Source organism: Carettochelys insculpta, chromosome 1 (assembly GCF_033958435.1).
Source record: "Carettochelys insculpta isolate YL-2023 chromosome 1, ASM3395843v1, whole genome shotgun sequence".
Classification (NCBI taxonomy): Eukaryota; Metazoa; Chordata; order Testudines; family Carettochelyidae; genus Carettochelys; species Carettochelys insculpta.
The window spans coordinates 30,899,845-30,919,684 of record NC_134137.1 but is presented as its reverse complement, the minus strand read 5'-3'; the positions used below and the strand labels follow the sequence as shown (position 1 = coordinate 30,919,684).

At 44.4% G+C, this 19,840-nt stretch overlaps 1 protein-coding gene across 3 annotated transcripts in view; it reads right to left on the bottom strand.

The window, feature by feature from the left end:
- The window catches only part of FAT3 (FAT atypical cadherin 3), a 670,845-nt gene that overhangs the window by 137,927 nt on the left and 513,078 nt on the right, over window positions 1–19,840 (bottom strand). For all 3 annotated transcript variants that reach the window (XM_074984005.1, XM_074984012.1, XM_074984020.1), the window contains exon 10: window positions 8,887–12,960. In XM_074984005.1, the coding sequence (XP_074840106.1) occupies window positions 8,887–12,960 (4,074 nt within the window). The remainder of the gene's footprint in view (window positions 1–8,886; window positions 12,961–19,840) is intronic.

Below are 19,840 nucleotides of genomic sequence, written 5' to 3'. Positions count from 1 at the left end.
CAAACTAATTTTGATACACATCAATATTAAAATGCACCTCCAAAAGCTGTAACTAAAAGGCCAGCTGAAAACCAAAGGCTGACCATGTGAGTTTCCATTGTGCTTTCCCCATCCATAGCGCAAACTCAAGTGTTTATTTTGTTTCTTTCTTTCGAGTTCATATTTATTTATTTCAAATTTTTCAGTGCCTATTTAGAACTGTGAGTGTTTTATGCAACAGTGTTTACAAAAAAATTAAGGCAGTGCACATAGTTATTGAGCAGCCCAAATAATAAAGACAACCCTTGATGTCATAGAATCATAAAACAATAGAGCTGGAAGAGACCTAAAAAAGCCATCAAGTCCAGTCCCCTGCTCTAAGCAGGAACAAACCCATCAGATCAGCCCCGCCAGGGCTTTGTCGAGGTGAGACTTAAACACCTCCAGGGATGGAGACTCCACTACTTTCCTGGGTAGACCATTCCAATGCTTCACCACCCTCCCAGTGAAAAAGTTTTTCCTAATGTTTAACCTGGACATTTCCAACAACAACTTGAGACCATTGTTCCGTGTTCTGCCATCCATGACCGCTGTGAACAGCCTCTCTCCAGCCTCTTTGCAGCCTTCCTTCAGTAAGTTGAAGGCTGTTATCAAGTCCCCCCTCAGTCTTCTCTTCTGCAGACTAAACAGTCCCAGTTCCCTCAACCTTTCTTCATAAGTCATATGCTCCAGCACCCTAATTATTTTGGTTGCCCTCCACTGGACCCTCTCCAGTGTATCCACATCCTTCCTATAAATGGGGACCCAGAAGTGGAGACAGTACTCCAGATGCGGCCTCACCAAAGCTGAATAAAGAGGAATAATCACTTCTCTGGATCTACTGGCAATGCTCCTCTTGATGCAACCTAATATGCCATTAGCTTTCTTGGCTGCAATAGCACACTGTTGACTCATGCCCAGCTTTTCACCCACTACAACTCCCAGATCCTTTTCTGCAAAACTACTACCGAGCCAGTCGGACCCAGCCTCTAACAATGCTTGGGATTCTTCTGGCCCACTTGCTGGACTCTGCACTTGCCCTTATTGAACCTCATCAGATTTCTTGCAGCCCAGTCTTCCAGTTTGTCTAAGTCAGTCTGGAACCTGTCCCTACCCTCCAGCATATCTACCTCTCCCCCTAGCTTAGTGTCATCTGCAAACTTGCTGAGCGTGCAATCCAACCTCTCATCCAGGTCACTGATAAATATGTTGAACAGAACAGGACCCAGAATCGAACCTTGGGGCACTCCACTAGACACCAACCGCCATCCCGACATCGAGCCATTGATCACTGCCCTCTGGGCCCAACCTTCTAGCCAGCTTCCTATCCATCTTACAATCCACTTATCCAATTCACATTCTTTTAACTTGCTGACAAGAATACTGTGGGAGACCATATCAAAAGCTTTGCTAAAGTCAAGATGAATCACATTCATTGATTTTCCCCTATCCACAGAGCCAGTTATCTCATCGTAGAAACTAATCAGATTGGTCAGGCATGACTTGCCCTTCATGAATCTATGCTGACTATTCCTGATCACTCTCCCGTCCTCCAAGTGCCTCAAAATGACTTCCTTGAGGAGCCCCACCATGATTTTTCCAGGGACTGATGTAAGACTGACCAGCCTATAGTTCTCTAGATCATCCTTCCTCCCTTTTTTAAAGATGGGCACTACATTTGCCTTTTTCCAATCATCTGGGATCTCTCCCGATCTCCATGACTTTTCAAAGATAACGGCCAAGGGCTCGTCAACAACATACGCCAACTCCCTCAGAACCCTAGGATGAATTAGGTCCGGGCCCATCAATTTATGTACATTTAGCATTTTTAGGTAGCTCCTAACATGTTCTTTCCCCACCAAAGGCTGTCCACCTTCATCCCACAATTCATCACTTATCGCATTACTCCAGGAGCTGTCTTTGTCCATGAAGACAGAGGCAAAGAAAGCATTAAGCACTTCAGCTTTCCCTACATCATCTGTCACTGGGTTATCTCCCTCATCCATTTGGGGCCCCACGTCCTCTCTGATCACCTTCTTCTTGGTAACATGCCTGTAGAAACTTTTCTTGTTATCCTTCACCTTCCTCATGAGTCGCAATTCCAGTTGCGCTTTCGCCTTCCTGATAACTGCCCTACATTCTCGAGCTATACGTTTATACCCCTCCCTAGACATCTGTCCCAGTTTCCACTTTTTGTAAGCTCCCTTTTTGTGCCTAAGTTTTCCAAGGATTTCCCCATTAAGCCAGTCTGGTCTCCTACCATATTTACCTCTCTTGCTGCGCATCAGGACAGTTTCTTTCTGCGCCTTCCATAGGGCTTCCTTAAAATACTGCCAGTTTTCCTGAACTTCTTTTCCCTTCATGGTAGCATCCCAGGGGATTCTGCCCATCAGGTTCCTGAAGGAGTCAAAGTCTGCTTTTCTGAAGTCCAAGGTGTGTAATTTTCTGCTCTCTTTCCTTCCTTTGGTCAGGATCCCAAAGTCTACCATCTCATGATCACTGTTTCCCAGGTTGTCCCCCACCTCTACCTTCCCTATTAGTTCTTCCCTGTTTGTAAGCAGCAGGTCAAGCTGTGCATGACCTCTGGTCAGGTCCTTCAGCACTTGTACCAAGAAGTGATCCCCAACATTCTCCAGAAATTTCCTGGATTGCTTGTGTAACGCCGTATTGGTCTCCCAACAGATGTCAGGGTAACTGAAGTCCCCCATGATAACGAGAGCCCGCGATCTGGAAACTTCTCTCAGTTCTCTAAAAAAAGCCTCATCTACCTCATCATCCTGATTTGGCGGCCTGTAGTACACACCAACCACCACATCTTCAGTGCTGCCTACACCACTAAGCTTGACCCATAGATTCTCAACAGGCTTTTCTCCCTCTATGTACTGGAGTTTTGAGCAATCATAGTGCTCTCTTACATACAGTGCAACCCCTCCTCCTTTTCTCCCTTGCCTGTTTTTCCTGAACAGTTTATACCCTTTCATGGGAGCACTCCAGTCATGCGAGTCATCCCACCAAATCTCTGTTATTCCAATCAAGTCATAGTTCTTGGACTGAGCCAGGGCTTCTAGCTCTTTGTGCTTGTTACCCAGGCTTCTGGCATTGGTGTACAAACACCTTAGATAACCAGTCAATCTCCCCGCGCTCACTATTCAAACCAAGGGTCCACTTTTGTTGTACATTCCTCTTTGCATTTCTTCCTGGCCTCCAAGTTCCTTTCTACACACAGGGTTTCAGTCACCTTCCCCCAGCAATCCTTGTTTAAAGCTCTCCTCACTAAGTTTGCAAGCCTACTTGCAAAAATGCTCCTTCCTCTTTTGGTTAGGTGGACCCCATCTCTTCCCAATAAACCTTGTGCCTGGAACAGCGTCCCATGATCAAAGAATCCAAAGCCCTCTCTCCAACACCAGCTGCATAACCATTCATTTACTTCCTCAATTCGACAGTCCCTACCTAGCCCTTTCTCTTCGACAGGAAGGATGGATGAGAACACCACTTGCACTCCAAATTCTTTGACCCTTCTTCCCAGCACCACATAATCTGCAGTAACCTGCTAAAGGTCATTCTTGGCTGTATCATTAGTTCCCACATGCAGAAGTAGGAAGATGTAGTATTCCGAAGGCTTGAGCAGTTTTGTAAGGCTCTCAGTCACACCCTGAATTCGAACTCCCAGTAAACAGCACACCTCACAAGATTGCAGGTCTGGTTGGCAGATGGATAGTTCAGTCCCTCTTAGGAGGGAGTCCCATACCACCACCACCCGTCTTTTTCTTCTAGGGGTGGTGGTCATTGAACTCCCACCCCGAGGACTACATATCCTCTGTCCTGCAGTAGAAGCAGTTCTCTTGTGATTTTCTTCCTGTGAGGCTCCTTCCAAAGCATTCACCACCACAGAATGAGTGGAGAGTGCCTGAAAGCGATTACTTATCTCTATATCAATGGGGGACTCATGTACCGGCCTTCTTTTTCTTCTAGAAGTTACATGCTGCCAGTTCTCTGCTTCATCCCTTACCACCCTCCCCAGTTCTTCCACCTGCTGTGCTTGCAAGATTAAATGCTCCCTTCTGTCAAGGAAATCTTCATCCTCCCTGACTGAGTGTAGGGTCAACACTTGAGCCTCCAGCCCTCTATTTTTTTCTTCTAAAATGGAGAACAGCTTGCACTTAGTGCAGGCGAAATCCCTTCTTTCCTCAGGGAGGAAAACACACAGGGTGCATCCCAAACAGGTAACAGCAGCAGACCTGTCACTATCCATGCCTGCCATCCTAGAACAGTGATTTAAAAGAAAGGCAAGGGTCCCTGGCCCCTTCCACTCCCTTCCAAACTCCCTCTCCAAACTCCCTGTTTGCAGTCCCCTGTTAACTCCCTCTCCAAACTCCCTGTTTGCAGTCCCCTGTTAACTCCCTCTCCAAACTCCCTGTTTGCAGTCCCCTGTTAACTCCCTCTCCAAACTCCCTCTTTGCAGTCCCCTGTTAACTCCCTCTCCAAACTCCCTCTTTGCAGTCCCCTATTCGCAAGCTCACCTGTTCGCTAGGACACTGCTTTATAAAGCCCTGAACTGCCTCAAAGTCCCTCCCCTTACTGAGGCTCAGCCAATCAGCAGAGGCTTCTAGATAACAAGCTTATTTAGAAGCCAACAGATTCCAACTGCCAGTCCCAGTCCACCCTCCATGGAGGCAGGGAAAAAAAACAAAAAAAACAACCAACAACCACACGCCACAGAGCAGAAAAACACCACAGCCACAGCCAGAAGCCCCAGACACAACACACACCCAGACAACCTCTTACTTAAGAATCCTGTTTTCAGTGGACATCTCAGATGCCTAAGCTTAAACATAGTGACTCAAGTGTTGTGCATGCTCCTAACAACCTCAAACCATGGTTATGTCCAGTTATTCTAGTCCACATCCACAGGGGAACACTCAGGAAAGTTAAGATGGTTCAAACCAGAGGTGTGATGTAAATGAACATGGTGTGAGGTGCTCTCATTAAAGAGTAAAGTGGCCTTAATTTACAGTAGCTTAATCTGCCTTAAAAAGCAGTCCAGTAGCACTTTACAGACTAACGGAATGATTTATTAGGTGATGAGCTTTCATGGAACAGACCCACGAAAGCTCATCACCTAATAAATTATTCTGTTAGTCTTTAAAGTGCTACTGGACTGCTTTTTTGTTTTGACAGTATATAGACTAGCATGGCTTTCTCTTCATTATTAATCTGCCTTGAATCAGCCCCCAGCCTCTCCATCTTGAAGGTGACTTCACACCTTTTCATTGATTTGCCTTAATTTTCCTGAGTTTCTCTGAGCAGACATGGTCTCAGATATCTAAATACTTTCACAGGACCTGCAATATTTGCACTAACAAGGGCATTCCCCTACAGTAATTACGTGGTGATGTAGGGGATATTGCAAACACCAGAAAATCTTACTTATTTTGTAAAACAATCCTGACAAGCAGCATTCCCTCTAAGATGAGCATGCAGTGGCTGCCCAGGGGAGATACAAGTGCTGCCAGCCGATAAGCAGAGCACCACAGCAGAGAACATGTGTTTCTAATGGTGATACACCTGCACATGCCTCTGTGCAGAAAACAACTTTTATTCTGCACATGGATGGAAAAAATTAGAGAGAAAACTGCTAAGTCTTCGCTAACCCACAGAAAAGGACTCCCATGGTTTAGTGCATGCAACTGGCAGAAAGTATGGTCTCCCACGCAAAATGGCACTGCTGCTCACATATCCAGCTATCACTGCCAGGAACATGCTGATATTTAACCGCCAGCTCTTTTATTGTACATTTTACTGGTATGGATCCCAAATTTTTTATTACAAGCAGTGTCAACAAATGGACACACAGGCATCACTTCATAAAACAGTGACATGCAGATGGCTCTGGGTTAGAAACTTGCAGGTGTTTACCAGCACACAACAAGCTTAAAAAGCAGATTTGAACTGAAGAACTGTACTGAAGTTAAACTACAAGTGAGAGGGGTATGTTAGTAAGACAGGGTGTTATTATCCATATTAGAAGTTGGACAGAACCCTGAGAATAATGACTATTATTGGAAAAAGTACCATGGGATCTTTAGTCATCGTAAGAGGCTAGAGCTTTGACTTATGCCTCATCTAAAAGGCGATTTTTCAACACATTCTGTGTGTTGATGTCCTCAGGGGCAGGTATGAAAGGCTGTTCTGAGTGCAATGAATGTCATTTACTTTCTTTTCCCTTTAATACAGTGATCCATACTTGTTGCAAGTGTGTAGTGATCGGCTCAGGTGTGACTATTTACAGAACAATATTCTGGATTTCAAAACATCTTCAAAATGAGACAGTCACTGAAAAAAATCTCTAGCTAATTTAATCTCATGAAATGTGCAGGTCCACTAACTGAGCTCATTTTGACTTCAAGGTATGAAATAAATGTTTCATTAGTGAAAATGCAATTGTATTTTAATGTTTGTTTTTTGCCTATGCAGTTTACCTTTTTCTGGGTGACTTTCATTCTACAATTTCCCATGTGTAAGAGGATGTCTTAAAAAATTGACATTACAAAGCTTCATTGCTATTATGTTCTAGCATTTGTAATGGTATCAGATATGCCTTTTAAACCTGTTATTTTTAAAGTAGCCGCATTTTAGAATTTACTATGACAGCTTGAAATCAGAAAAGAATAGTTTTGAAACTTTTAGACCTTATGGGAAGAGACTGCTCTTTAACTGGTATATTTTTGTCAAATAGTGAATGTGGATACCTAATACATCTGTATGTACATTAGAATAAGAGATTTAAAACTCCAGGACGTTTTACACAAATGGAAAAATATGCTCGTTCAGTGTCCTAAACTGCTCCTAATTTCAATATTACTGATTTGCTGTTCTACAGCACTTTCAATCTGAGCACCTCAACGCTCCGTACAGACAATAATTAAGGTTTCAAATACCATCTAATAGGCTGGCATAATTAGTCCACTTTTACAAGCAGGGACAATGAAGCACATAGAGCTGAAGTGTCTGACCCAAGCTCACACAGGAAGTGTGCAGCAGGGTCAGGAATAGAACTCCCGTCTTCCAGTTTTTTTCCGCACTCACAAAAGATCCTGCATCTCCTGTCCTTTATACATTGTTGTATGATGCCCTGTTAATATACTAGTTTACACAGGTTTGGAAGAATTTACTCTAAATCTAAAAAACAACTTTTTCCAAAGGTGCAAAATTAATTAACAAATTACTTGAAACCTGTGATATTTTGAAAGTACTCTATATGATGACAAATCTGTGGTAACTGAGACTTCACAATTGGTACAATATCATATGCCAAAGCCATTCTGCATGTGACAGCAAAAGCAGGGACAGATTTCAGATCCTCCAGCTCCAGATACAGAAACCCCTGTGTCACTTGACTAAATGAGACTTTTTATTTCTACCTATTACTTGTTAGCTGTATTGAGTTTTTGATAAACCTCTGAGTAGTTCTGATTCTATCCAGAGCAGATAATGGTGCACATCCACAATAACCAGGTGATTACAATATATTAGCAGTTCTGGCAGGACGTGAGCTAGGGAGACCAAAACTTTACTCACAAAATGGACTGGAAACTGCAGACAACAGACATAGACATAGACATTGACAAAATAACCACACCCATTTCCCCCTCCACCTTCCCCAACATACACACTCATCTAACTCTGCTCTGGAGAAAACAATGACACATATTGTATGACAGGAATAATACTACCACCTTTGGAAAAATATTAGTAATGAAATAACGTTTTCATCATACTATATGTAGCTACTGCACATCAGTGAGGAGGGTTACTGACTTCCTGCTTTGTGATATGATGTTTCTGGTAAGGGGGAAAAGTATAGTATTCTCTCCCCTCTCCCCACCCCCAAATTAGAGTGCACATAATTTTTCCATGGGTAGAGATTTTTTGAATTGATTTTTAAATGAAATTTCCTATCTAGAAGGGGAAGAGTTTAATTTAAAAAACTGCTTGGAAAGGTAAGGTTTTCCTTCTGAGAATAAATGCTGTTAATTTCCCCTGGTTGATGCATTAAGCTCTGATCCTTCCTATGCTGACACATCAGTCATGATGGCTATGTCTACACTAGCCAAAAACTTCGAAATGGCCATGCAAATGGCCACTTCATGTTTTACTAATGAAGCAATGAAATACATATTCAGTGCCTCATTAGCATGCAGGCGGCTGCGGCACTTCAAAATTGACGCGGCTCGTCCAGACAGGGCTCCTTTTCGAAAGGACCCCGCCTACTTCGAAGTCCCCTTATTCCCATCTGCTCATAGGAATAAGGGGACTTTGAAGTAGGTGGGGTCCTTTCGAAAAGGAGTCCCATCTGGACGAGCTGTGCGGTGGTGAGCCACGTCAATTTCGAAGAGCTGCAGCCGTCTGCGTGCTAATGAGGCGCTGAATATGTGTTTCAGCGCTTCATTAGTAAACTTCGAAATGGCTATTTGCATGGCCATTTCGAAGTTTTGGGCTAGCGTAGACACGGCCAATGGGTTACATTTTGTTATGCTGCAGCACAGCATGGTGTAGGGCTGGGAAATTGAGGGTACCTGGTGGAAGGGGATGGTGACAGGGGAGAGACGCACACATCTCTCTCTCTCTTTATACCCACCCCCCATCTAAGCTTCACTAGCTGCTGCAAAATTCTGGTCAAATTAAGAACCATACATCCAGGAGAACAAAGTCAAGAGAAATGCAACTGACTTGCTTGCAAGCTTATGATGTACCTGAAATCCTACTAAATCTCTAAATCTTTCTTGCTGAAATCCTGATAATCTGTACTAAATCTTAGTTCTTAGATAATGGAAAGCTTCAGGAAGAAAAGGGTTTGCAGTTTCTTACCTGTGATATGGTAGCTAACCTGCCGGTTGACTTCAGATGTGTCCTCATCCCATGTGCTGAGAACTGCCACAACTTCCCCTGGAGGGTCACTCTCTTTTACAGATCCTCTGTACACCACATGTTCAAAGATTGGTGCATTGTCATTTATGTCTGTGACAGTGACAGAGACCATGGCAGTAGATGAGAAGGAGAAAACTTCTCCCAGGTCTGAAGCCACCACTGCAAAAGTAAAAGTGGGATTCTTTTCATGATCTAGATCCTTCAGTGTGCTGATCCACCCACTGTTGCTATCAATTGTGAATGTTTCCATGATTTTCTCCAGCTCCGATTCAGCTGAAAGAGTATATGTGACTTGCCCATTTGCACCTGAGTCTGCATCAATTGCTTTAACCTGGATAAGGTTAATCCCTATTGGCATCCCTTCCATTATTACAGCTTCATAGTTGGCAGCTTCAAACACAGGCTTGTTGTCGTTCACATCCAAAACTTTAACCTCTACATCCACAGTTAATACAATGTCCACTTTGTCCAGAGGTATGGTGGCTGCAGCTTTAAAGTGAAAAGCAGGATTTGTCTCATGGTCAAGTCTCTTGTCTAGCTTAATAGTTCCAGTGTCTTGATCTATGATGAAAATCCCTTCTTTGTTGTTTTCAGCCAATTCACCGTTAACGGTGCTATACACAGCATCTTGGCTTGGTAAAACATGCAAAATGTCAAGGGTTTTTCCTATGAGAGCATCTTCTGTTAAGGTAAAAGAATACTGGGGTTGGGTAAAGGAAGGTAAAACAGCTTCTGAAGGTAAAACATGGATATAGACAGGAATAAGGGAATGCTTCATGGGAATGCCACCATCTACGGCTTTGACGAAGAATGACAGAACAGTGTTCTTCAACTGGTTAAAGTTACCTTTGGTGACCATCCATCCATTGTCAGGATCAATTTCAAGCAGATCTGCCACTGAAACAGAGGCTTCACTATACAATGAATAGGTGATCCTTGAATTTGTTCCATCGTCTGGATCTAATGCTTGCACTTGGGTGACCAAATGACCTTTTCCAACATCGGCTTTGACACTAGCTCTATATTCTACTGCCATAAACTGTGGAGTATTGTCATTTTCATCCACTACAATCACTCTCACTGTGCAAAAAGTCATCCTCCCACCTCCATCAAGAGCCCTCAAAAATATACTAATATCCCCTTCCAAAGGATTCTCTCGGTCCAATTTCTCAGTAGTTACGATCTGTCCATTGTTATCAATTAAGAATCGGTCCCTGGCAAAATCATTTATTATGGAATAATTTATTTGGCCATATATACCAGAATCTCCATCTGTTGCTTTTACATGGATTACCTTAGTTCTAGGGGCAGTATTTTCTCTAACCTCAGCCACATAAATACTCTGTGAAAACACAGGGTTATAGAGGTTAGCCCCAAGGACCCGGATATGCACCTGAGCTGTGCTAGTGAACAGCCCATCAGACACAGAGACATTTAAGCTATACATTGGCTCCATCCTCTGTTTCCGATGGTTAGACAGCGTTATAATGCCACTCTTGCTGTCCATTACAAAGCTAGTTCGATCATTTCCAGAGAGGATACTGTACTCCAGTCTGTCAAAATCGGAGCTGTCAGCATCAGAGGCTTGGACACAAGTCACAAAATGACCCCGAGGGGCCAGTTCGCTCACATACGATTCATATATTAATTGGTTAAAAACCGGTGGATTGTCATTCATATCTGTCACATAAATACTAACAAGAACTTCACTGCTCAGGGGTGGGAATCCATTATCAGTTGCTCTGACTTTTAAGCTGCACTGCTGTAACACTTCATGATCCAACAAACGCGCAGTTAGGATTAGGCCGCTTGTGCTATCTATGTGAAAATAATCAGTGCTGTTAAAGGAATCCTGGACAATCTGATACTGTATCATTTTGTTATTGTCAGAGTCTGCGTCAGCAGCAACAACCTGCAGCACAGGAGTCCCAATCAAAGATGCTTCGGATAAGGTGGCATCATAGGCAGAGTGATCGAAAATGGGAGGATTGTCATTGACATCATTAATGATTAAGTCCACAGTGACCTCAGCCCGAGCACCAGTAAGAGCATCGCTGGCTCGTACTGTCAGTTTAAAAACCGAATTTACTTCATAGTCCAATGGGCTGATGACACTCAGAACACCAGTATCAAACTCAATATTAAATTGGTTGTAGGGATCTCCATCGACAATGATATAAATGATACCCTGGCCCTCTGGGCTGGTTGCATTTATGCTAAGAACTGGGGTGTGCATCTCTATGTCTTCATTTATAGAAGCTGTATAAAAGGGTTTGTCAAATACAGGCATTGCTTTATTAACAATAGTAATAGGCAGTTCTACTGAAGCAGACAATGATGGATTACCACCATCTTTTGCAAGGATGATAACTAAATATTCTATATTAGATAAGTCAGAGTTGAAGGCTTCTCTTAAAGTGACACTACCTGTTTGTCTGTCAATTTCAAAATGCCCATAGTCTTCTTTCAGCAGATAGGAGACTTCTCCATTTGCACCCTTATCTTTATCAATGGCTGTCACTCGATATATTAGGGCACCGGGCTCAGCATCAACTTGTACGGCAGCATAATAAGGCAGCCCTATAAACACTGGAGCATTGTCATTGATGTCCTCGATGTTCACTCTTACAACTACCCTGGCCACACGCAGATGATCTAGTTCACGACTTGCCTCAACAACTAGCTCATATAGCTCTTGTTTTTCTCTGTCAAAGGGGATGCCGGTTGTTTCAATGACTCCTGAGGTGGACTTGATTTTGAACTTGTTCCCTGGGTTTAATATACTATACTTCAAGGGCTCATTGAGCCGGTTTCCAACAGCATTCACAACAGCTACCTTTGTGATATTAGTGCTATTCTCCGAGATGGAAGTTGAGTAAAAGCTTTGCGTGAAATGAAGCCCGCTATCCATGGCTTCTTTCACCATTATGGTCACCATAGCAGTGCTATGAAATTTCCCATCAGATACTCTTACCATAAGCATATAATGATCTTTGGAAAGGGTGTTATTTTTTATGGTGAGTACTCCAGTACTTGAATCAACCAAAAAATGGTCAACGTTGCCTTCAATCAGACTGTATGTTAGCTCAGGTGGAACCTCTGAATCTGGGTCTGTAGCCTTGACCTTAAGAACCTCTACCCCAACGTAAGTGGGCAGAAGCAAGACTGTCTCAAACACAGCCTGACTAAAGACAGGAGGATTGTCATTGACGTCAGTGACTTCAATGGTAACTTCAACTGGACTCTCCGCTGTGAGCTGTGGATTTCCACTGTCCCTAACGTGCACGTGAAAATGGAAGTGGGCTATGGTTTCATGGTCTAAATTTGCAATCGTTCTGATTGCACCAGTGCTGGAATCTACAGTGAAATATTTCTTAGCAGTAGATTCAACAATCTGATAGACCAGCAAGGCATTCTGATTACTGTCAGCATCTGTGGCTCGTATGACCAGTGGGTTGTTGGCTGAGTTCCGAACAATGCTGTTTACAGGAGCAGCTTCACTTATGCTGCCTGAGTATTGGGAGAAGAGAAAAACTGGCAGGTTGTCATTTTCATCAACAATCTGAATGTTGACAGTGGCATTTGATGCCATGCCTGCCATGTTAGTTGCTTGAACAATGAGATGGTAAGAGGAAGTGTGTTCATAATCAAGTGTCTTTTGACTGGTGATGACTCCAGAATATGGGTTTATTGTAAAGGCTCCATCCACATTCCCATCCTTGACCTCATAAACTAATGTAGACTGACTGATTGCAGAGATCAAAATGACTGAAGTTCCAAAATCAACATTTTCATTAACTTCTGCTTGGTACTCCTTGTGTGAGAACTTCGGATGGGAATTATCAGACATGGTCACAGAAATGCGTACAATTGCTGTTGCAGACAGTGGTGGGGAACCCTGATCAGTAACTTTGACTGACAAAACAAACTGCCCCATTGTTGTCAAGTCTGGTTCCTTTAAAACTGTGATGATGCCTAAAACTGGTTCGATCTTGAAGGTGTTCCCAGTGTTCCCTGAAACATAAATGTTGGAAGATATATTAGAAGTGAAATCTTGAAAATTCAGAAAATTATATATTAGAAAACTAATTTATGATGCTGTCACATTAAACCACAAGTGGTTGTCAGTAATACTAATGACTGTATAGAATAAAAATCCATGTGCCTAAATCTGTGCTCTTTAATCTATATTTAGACACTCAAATAAGTAGCCAGATTTTCAGAAGTGCTGAGCATCCAGCAATTTCCACTTATTTCTGAAAACTGGATGACTTATTCAGGTGCCTAAATATGGCCCTAAGAGCCCCTTTTGGAAAATCTTAGTCTACACATTTATTTCATATTGATTAAAACAAAATCTTTGTCTTTAAAGAATTAAAAGTGTCATACCCAGTTATTGCAGGCATTCAATACTTCTGAAATTCACAATATTTCTGTCTAGGTGTCTGCACATGAATTTAAGAACCTAACTTTAAGATCCCAGGTTTAAATACCTGGGCAATGTCCAGCATGCAAAAGTAAATTGTGGGAAAATACATCACATTATTATGGAATTAGATAGTCAAATATTTGCATACCTGAGACACAAAAAAAGGATCAAAGGATAACAAGTCAATTCCAGAGGATAAAAAAATCACACCTTGATATAAATAGGCTATTAAGCAACTACACAGTAAATTACTGTAGCTCTATGCTACAAAGAACAGAATATAGAGTGTTAGTATAGCATTTAGAAAAATTACAAGGAACAATAAAATAAAATAGATAAAAGTATCCTGTGGCAGAGATGTTTATTATTTGATCTCTGGGGAAAGAAAAATCTATATTAATTGGATTTTGTAGAAAGTGTTTTGAGATCAGCATTGGAATGTGTATACAGAGAGGTCACTGACTGCATACAGGAGTAAATAATGTGCTTGGATCACAAGGGTTTATTTGAACTAATATATGATATACTCAAGGCTGTTCTTCTGGAAACATGCAAAACTTTAAGGTCAGTGCAAGGTTTTACTTTTTATTACAGGTCACCTGTATTAGGTAATATTTTTGTGCGGCATCTTAAGTGATTGCTTAAGATGTTGTTGTGTGTGTGTGTGTGTGTGTGTGTGTGTGTGTGCGCGCACACACATATAAGCTTTTAGCCCCTTTTTCTCATTTTCATTCCAAAGCCAAACAGCCCATATTGATCTGTATGATTCTCATCTTCATTTTCAACCCATTTTTGCTAGCACAGTGGAGTATCATTGAGACTATTCCCAGGATCTTCTTGACAGAGTTAAGGCCCCATGACCTTTGTAAGAGCATTTGTAATACACAACTGCATCCATTGGTAAACAGAGGTGCAGCATGTGTGAAAATTCTACTGGGAGAACGAAGTATGTGGCTACCCCAGAAGTAAATAAATACAGATTTGCTGAAAGATATAACTGACTGCTAAGACTACCAGTACTTGCTCCAGGTTCTGAGACATGGAGGCTAGTCCAAACACTAGGGCTCAGTATGATAGTGGCTCTCTTTTTAGACAGATATCATCTATACATACAGAGGGGGCCTTGTTATAAGTCACTTCGCTATAAGTTGTTTCATATATATGTCGTTAATTCAGGAATGCAGATTCATTGTAAAGTCACTCTGATCAACACTTACGTCATTTAGGGGCTGAGGGACCAAAAGCCAGCAACAGAGCAGAGCTTTGTGGTGCCTGGGCAGCAGGCGCTGCAGTGCAGGAGCCCTGGAAGTGAGCCCTGAAGTCATGCGGGACTGGCAGGGAGCTGTGGGGAGCCAAGAGGAGTCAAGGGGAGCTGGCAGGTACGCAGGGGAGCAGCCAGGAACTGGTGGGGAGCTGCAGGGACAGACAGGAAGCTGCAGGGACAGACGGGGAGGTAGGCAAAGAGCTGGCAGGAAGTTGGTGGGGAGCCATGGGGACAGGTGAAGACAAGGCATGCAGCTGTGAGGATAGGATGGGAGCCATTGGGGACAGGCAGGGAGCCAGCAGGAGCTATAGGGACAGACCAGGAGCTGGCGGGGACAGGTGGGGAGCTGGTGGACTGCTGTCAGGGAGCCACGGGGAGCTGCAGGGACAGGCAGGGAGCTAGCGGGGATAGGCAGGGAGCAGGCAGGAAGCCGGCAAGCTGTGGGGAGCTGACAGGGAGATGGAGGGCAGCCGGGAGGGACTGGTGGGGAGCTGGTGAGCTGCAGGGAGCTGGCAGGAACTGGCGGGGAGCCAGTGGGGACTAGCAGGGAACTGGCTCACCTTTTTCTATTTATTTATTTATCTATATTATTATTATTATTATTGGATTAATGTTTATCTATTTATTTATTCTATTTACTTATTTCTACTCTATTTCTATTTATTGTTTTTGTGGGTTATAGGTAGACTATACGTACCACACGTATGTGAACTATATATGTTGGGAACGTATCTCAAGCTAATTACATTACTCCTTATGGATATTAATTCCCCTTTATAAGTCATTTCATTAGAATTTGCATTAGTTAGGAACATACCTTGGACTTATAATGAGTACATCCATGTGAGTTACAGAGGCTAAAGGCTGTGCTAGCTAAACCAAACTTTGTACTGCTCACTGAGATACCATGCGTGTTGATGACAAACATTGTTTATGATGGAGCAGTTTTATTTTGTTACTCTTTCCTAGCAGGGATTGGTTTCGGTCACAGATTGATCCAGGTAGGGTTTTGGAGGCAGTGAGGTGTGAGGAGTTGTTTTTCACCATTAGAACTACAGCAACTGCAGCCTGAATATTCATATATCTAGGATTGGAACACCTGTAGATAATGAAACCACAGAAGTTCACAATTTTGTAGTAAACAGAGGCTTAATGCCTGTAATAGCACACCAAGCTCATGATGAAACAGAAACAGGCAGCGATAGAAGACAAACACTTTGCAAGACAGAGCTAAAATTCGAAGAGATCTTGACAAATTGCAGAAGTTGGCTACTGATAAAATAAAATTCCACAATTACAAGTGTAAGGTGCTACATTGAGAGAAAAATAACCAAAATGCACAAACATAGACTGGCTTGGCAGCAGCACAGCTGAGAAAGATCTGGGGGGATATGGGGTATTAACGTAAGTCAACAATGAGATAGCAAATGTAATTTTGGGTTGCATTAACAGAGGCATAGCATGCAAGTCACAGGAAGTGACAGTGTCGCTCTCCTCAGCATTAGGTAGGCCTCAGCTGGAGTACTGTGTGCAGTTTTGGTCACTGCTCTATAGAAAGTATGTAGAGAAATTGGAAAGGGTTCAGAGATGAGAGATGAAGGTAGTCAAAAGGATGGAATGTAAGTCATATGAATAAAGGCTGGAAGAACTGAGTATGTTTAGTTTGAGAAAGAGGAGACTAAGAGGGGACACAATAGTGGCCCTCAGATACTTGAAAGGCTGTGTGACGGAGTGTAGTTGCCCTGTATTGAAGAAGGAGCAACCCCATGTTTTTTGTGGAGGAAGCCAGACCCCTTTGCCACTGCTGGGCATGTTCCAGCTGGAGCTTCAGTGTAAAAGGGAGCAGCCCACCTCAATTAGGGCTGACCTCTGAGAAGAGAGGATATGCACTACAGGCACCCTCCCAGGAGCTGCTGGAGCCACTGACTGTGGAGGCCAAATGTGGCAAGACCCAGGAAGACACCCAACTGCACACAGAAACCCAAGAGAGCATAGCGCTGATGACCTGAGATGCTTAGGAGGCTTGTAGACAGCAACCTTGGAAAACAGGGTAGGAAGTAATCCAGGAGAAGTAGAGATTGGTGTGTTGGCTGGATCCTTGTTGACTTGGTAGCAAATCCATTTTCTGCTATCAGGGCCTTGGTTTGGGACCCACTGGAGCAGGGAATGGTTGGATCCCTCTACCCTGGCCAGCACCCCTCCAGGTAGCCACCCCACTTCCCCACTGGCCAGTCGCTGGCACAGCCTTGATTAAGAGGTCAGCCATATTGACTCTGGCCAGAAGGTCACATAGCCCTGTTAAGGAGGGCTTCCAATACTGACTCCAGTGATTAGGCAATACTGCCCTGAGGTTCAGGGTCATCAAAGGGACTTAGCTGCAGGGCTGTAATGCCCTTCCTGCACCCCAAAGGTTGCACTGGCCCCACAACAAGCTGCCACAAATATTATGGAGAAAAATTGTTCCTACAGAAGGCGGACCAAGAAGCAAAGCATTCAAACTACTGCATATCTGATTTAGATTAGTAGTAGTAGTAGGCATCCTTCAGTCTGCATAGACTATGGATCGCGCCCTTTAAAGTTTCAATTGAGGACTTCATTTACAGTGTCTGTTGTGACTATAAAGACCCACACGAGAGTGACAGTCCTTGCTGCATCTCTTGCAGATGTAGTGGGTGTCTGGCAAGTCCTTATTGTGCTTTCTGTGTGCTCGCTTCTCCTCTGCTAGCTGTCTGATCTTCAACTCGCCCTTCTGAAGGCCCTTGTGTAACCCCTGCCTCCATCTGCTGCGGTTGTCTGCTAGATCTTCCCAGTTGTCCAGCTCGATGTCTACCTCTCTGAGGTCTCTCTTGCAGACATCTTTGTAACGCAACTGGGGGTGTCCGGGAGGTCTTTTGCCAGAGGCTAGCTCACCATACAGGATGTCTTTTGGAATCCTTCCATCGTTCATCCTGTGGACGTGGCCAAGCCAGCGGAGTCGACGCTGCCTGAGGAGGGTGTGCATGGTTGGGATTCCAGCTTGCTCGAGGACGGCAGTGTTGGTCACTCTGTCCTTCCATGATATTCCAAGGATGCGCCTGAGGCAGCGCAAGTGGAAGACGTTCAGCCTCTTTTCCTGGCGGGCATACAGGGTCCAAGTCTCGCTGCCATAAAGGAGGGTGCTGAGGATGCAGGCTCTGTAGACTTGCATTTTGGTGTGAGTTTACAGCTTGTTGTTATTCCACACTCTCTTGCTGAGTCTGGACAGAGTTGTGGCCGCTTTTCTGATCCTCCTATTTAGCTCAGTGTCCAACGACAGGGTGTCAGTGATGGTGGACCCTAGGTAAACGAACTCGTGGACAACCTCTAACGTATAGTTGTCAATGCTGATTGATGGGGATTCAGCAACATCCTGACCGAGTACGTTCATCTTCAATAGGCTGATGGTAAGCCCAAAGTCCTTGCACGCTTTGGAGAACCGATCCAGCAGTTTTTGAAGCTGGTCTTCTGTGTGAGACACTACAGCAGCATCGTCTGAGAACAGCATGTCTCTGATGAGGACTTCTTGCACCTTAGACTTAGCTTTCAGCCTTGCAAGGTTAAACAGTTTCCCATCGGATCTTGTGTGCAGCAAGATGCCCTCTGTTGAAGATCCAAAGGCATGCTTCAGGAGGAGTGCGAAGAAGATCCCAAACAATGTCGGAACAAGCACGCATCCTTGTTTTGACGCCGCTCCTGATTCTGAAAGCATCCGATAATGCGCCGTCATATTGGATGGTTCCTCTCATGTTTTCGTGGAATGACTGGATCATCTTGAGTAACCGTGGAGGACATCCTATCTTGTGGAGCAGTTTGAACAGACCATCCCTGCTGACCAAGTCAAAAGCCTTGGTCAAGTCAATGAAGGCTATGTAGAGTGGCTTTCTCTGCTCCCTGCACTTCTCCTGCAGCTGCCTTAGAGAGAAGACCAAATCAACGGTAGACCTCTCTGCGCGAAATCCGCACTGCGATTCGGGGTACACCCTCTCAGCAATCTTCTGGAGTCTGCCAAGGATGATGCGAGCGAACAGTTTACCAGTGACGCTTAGGAGGGAGATTCCATGGTAGTTGTTGCAGTCACTTCTGTCTCCTTTGTTCTTATACAACATTACAATGTTAGCGTCACACGTATCCTGTGGAACCTCACCTTCTTTCCAGCACAGGCACAGTAGCTCATGCAGGGGTTCCAGGAGTGTGTCCGCGGCACATTTGATTACCTCTGGTGGTATACCATCCTGACCAGGGGCCTTTCCAGCTGCAATGCTGTCGATGGCTGTCTTCAGTTCATCCACAGTTGGCTCTTGGTCCAGTTCGTCCATTACTGGTAGGAGCTTGACGGCATCAAGGGCTGCGTCAACCACAACATTCTCGTGTGAGTACAGCTCGGAGTAGTGCTCAACCCAGTGCTCCATCTGTTTGGCTTTGTCAGTGATGACTTCAACAGATTTGGATTTCAGAGGTGCCATCTTGTTCTGGGTGGGTCCTAATACCTTCTTCATACCCTCGTACATTCCTCTGAGATTACCAAAGTCAGCACAGGTCTGAATGCCAGCCAGCAGTTCTCCCTATAAGAAGGGAGCTCCCAGAGAACAAGGGGAGAGCAGCAAACAGGGGGCAGCAGCTAACAGGGAAGGGAGTTTGCCTCTGGGAGTTCGCCGAGGGAGGAGCCCCGTGTTTGTTTGTCCTTTTCAGGTATGGTGTTCCACCTGCGCCCTGCAAGGCAGCACTATCAGGAAAAGAAGTCTCTGAAGAAAAGAGCCTGAAGAGTGATGGGGGAAGGTGGACCTGGGGGCACTGAGAGCAGCTGGGGGGAGAGGGGCCAGTGCAGTGAGGAGGGCGGACATGGGAGCAGATGGGGGTAGTGGGTTGGGGAGGGTCCTATGGTGATGGTAGCTGGGGGGGGGGCGAAAGTTAGGGAGGAGGGTCCCGGGGATATGAGGTCATGGCTCCACAGGGAGCTATGGTGACGTGGTGACAGGGAGGTATGAAGTAGTAGGATCCTTAACCACATTCTCCACACCCCACTGCCTTGTGGGTTATCCTGGGAAGGAGAGAGGCTAAGGGAGTAAACCCTGACAGAAAATCTGGAGTGGAGTCCGAAGGCGGTTCGGTGTCAACTTCTGGCACTGTCCCAGCAACTCCTGCAGCTGAGCTGGTACCAGACGTGGAGGTTATCCTCTCTTTTG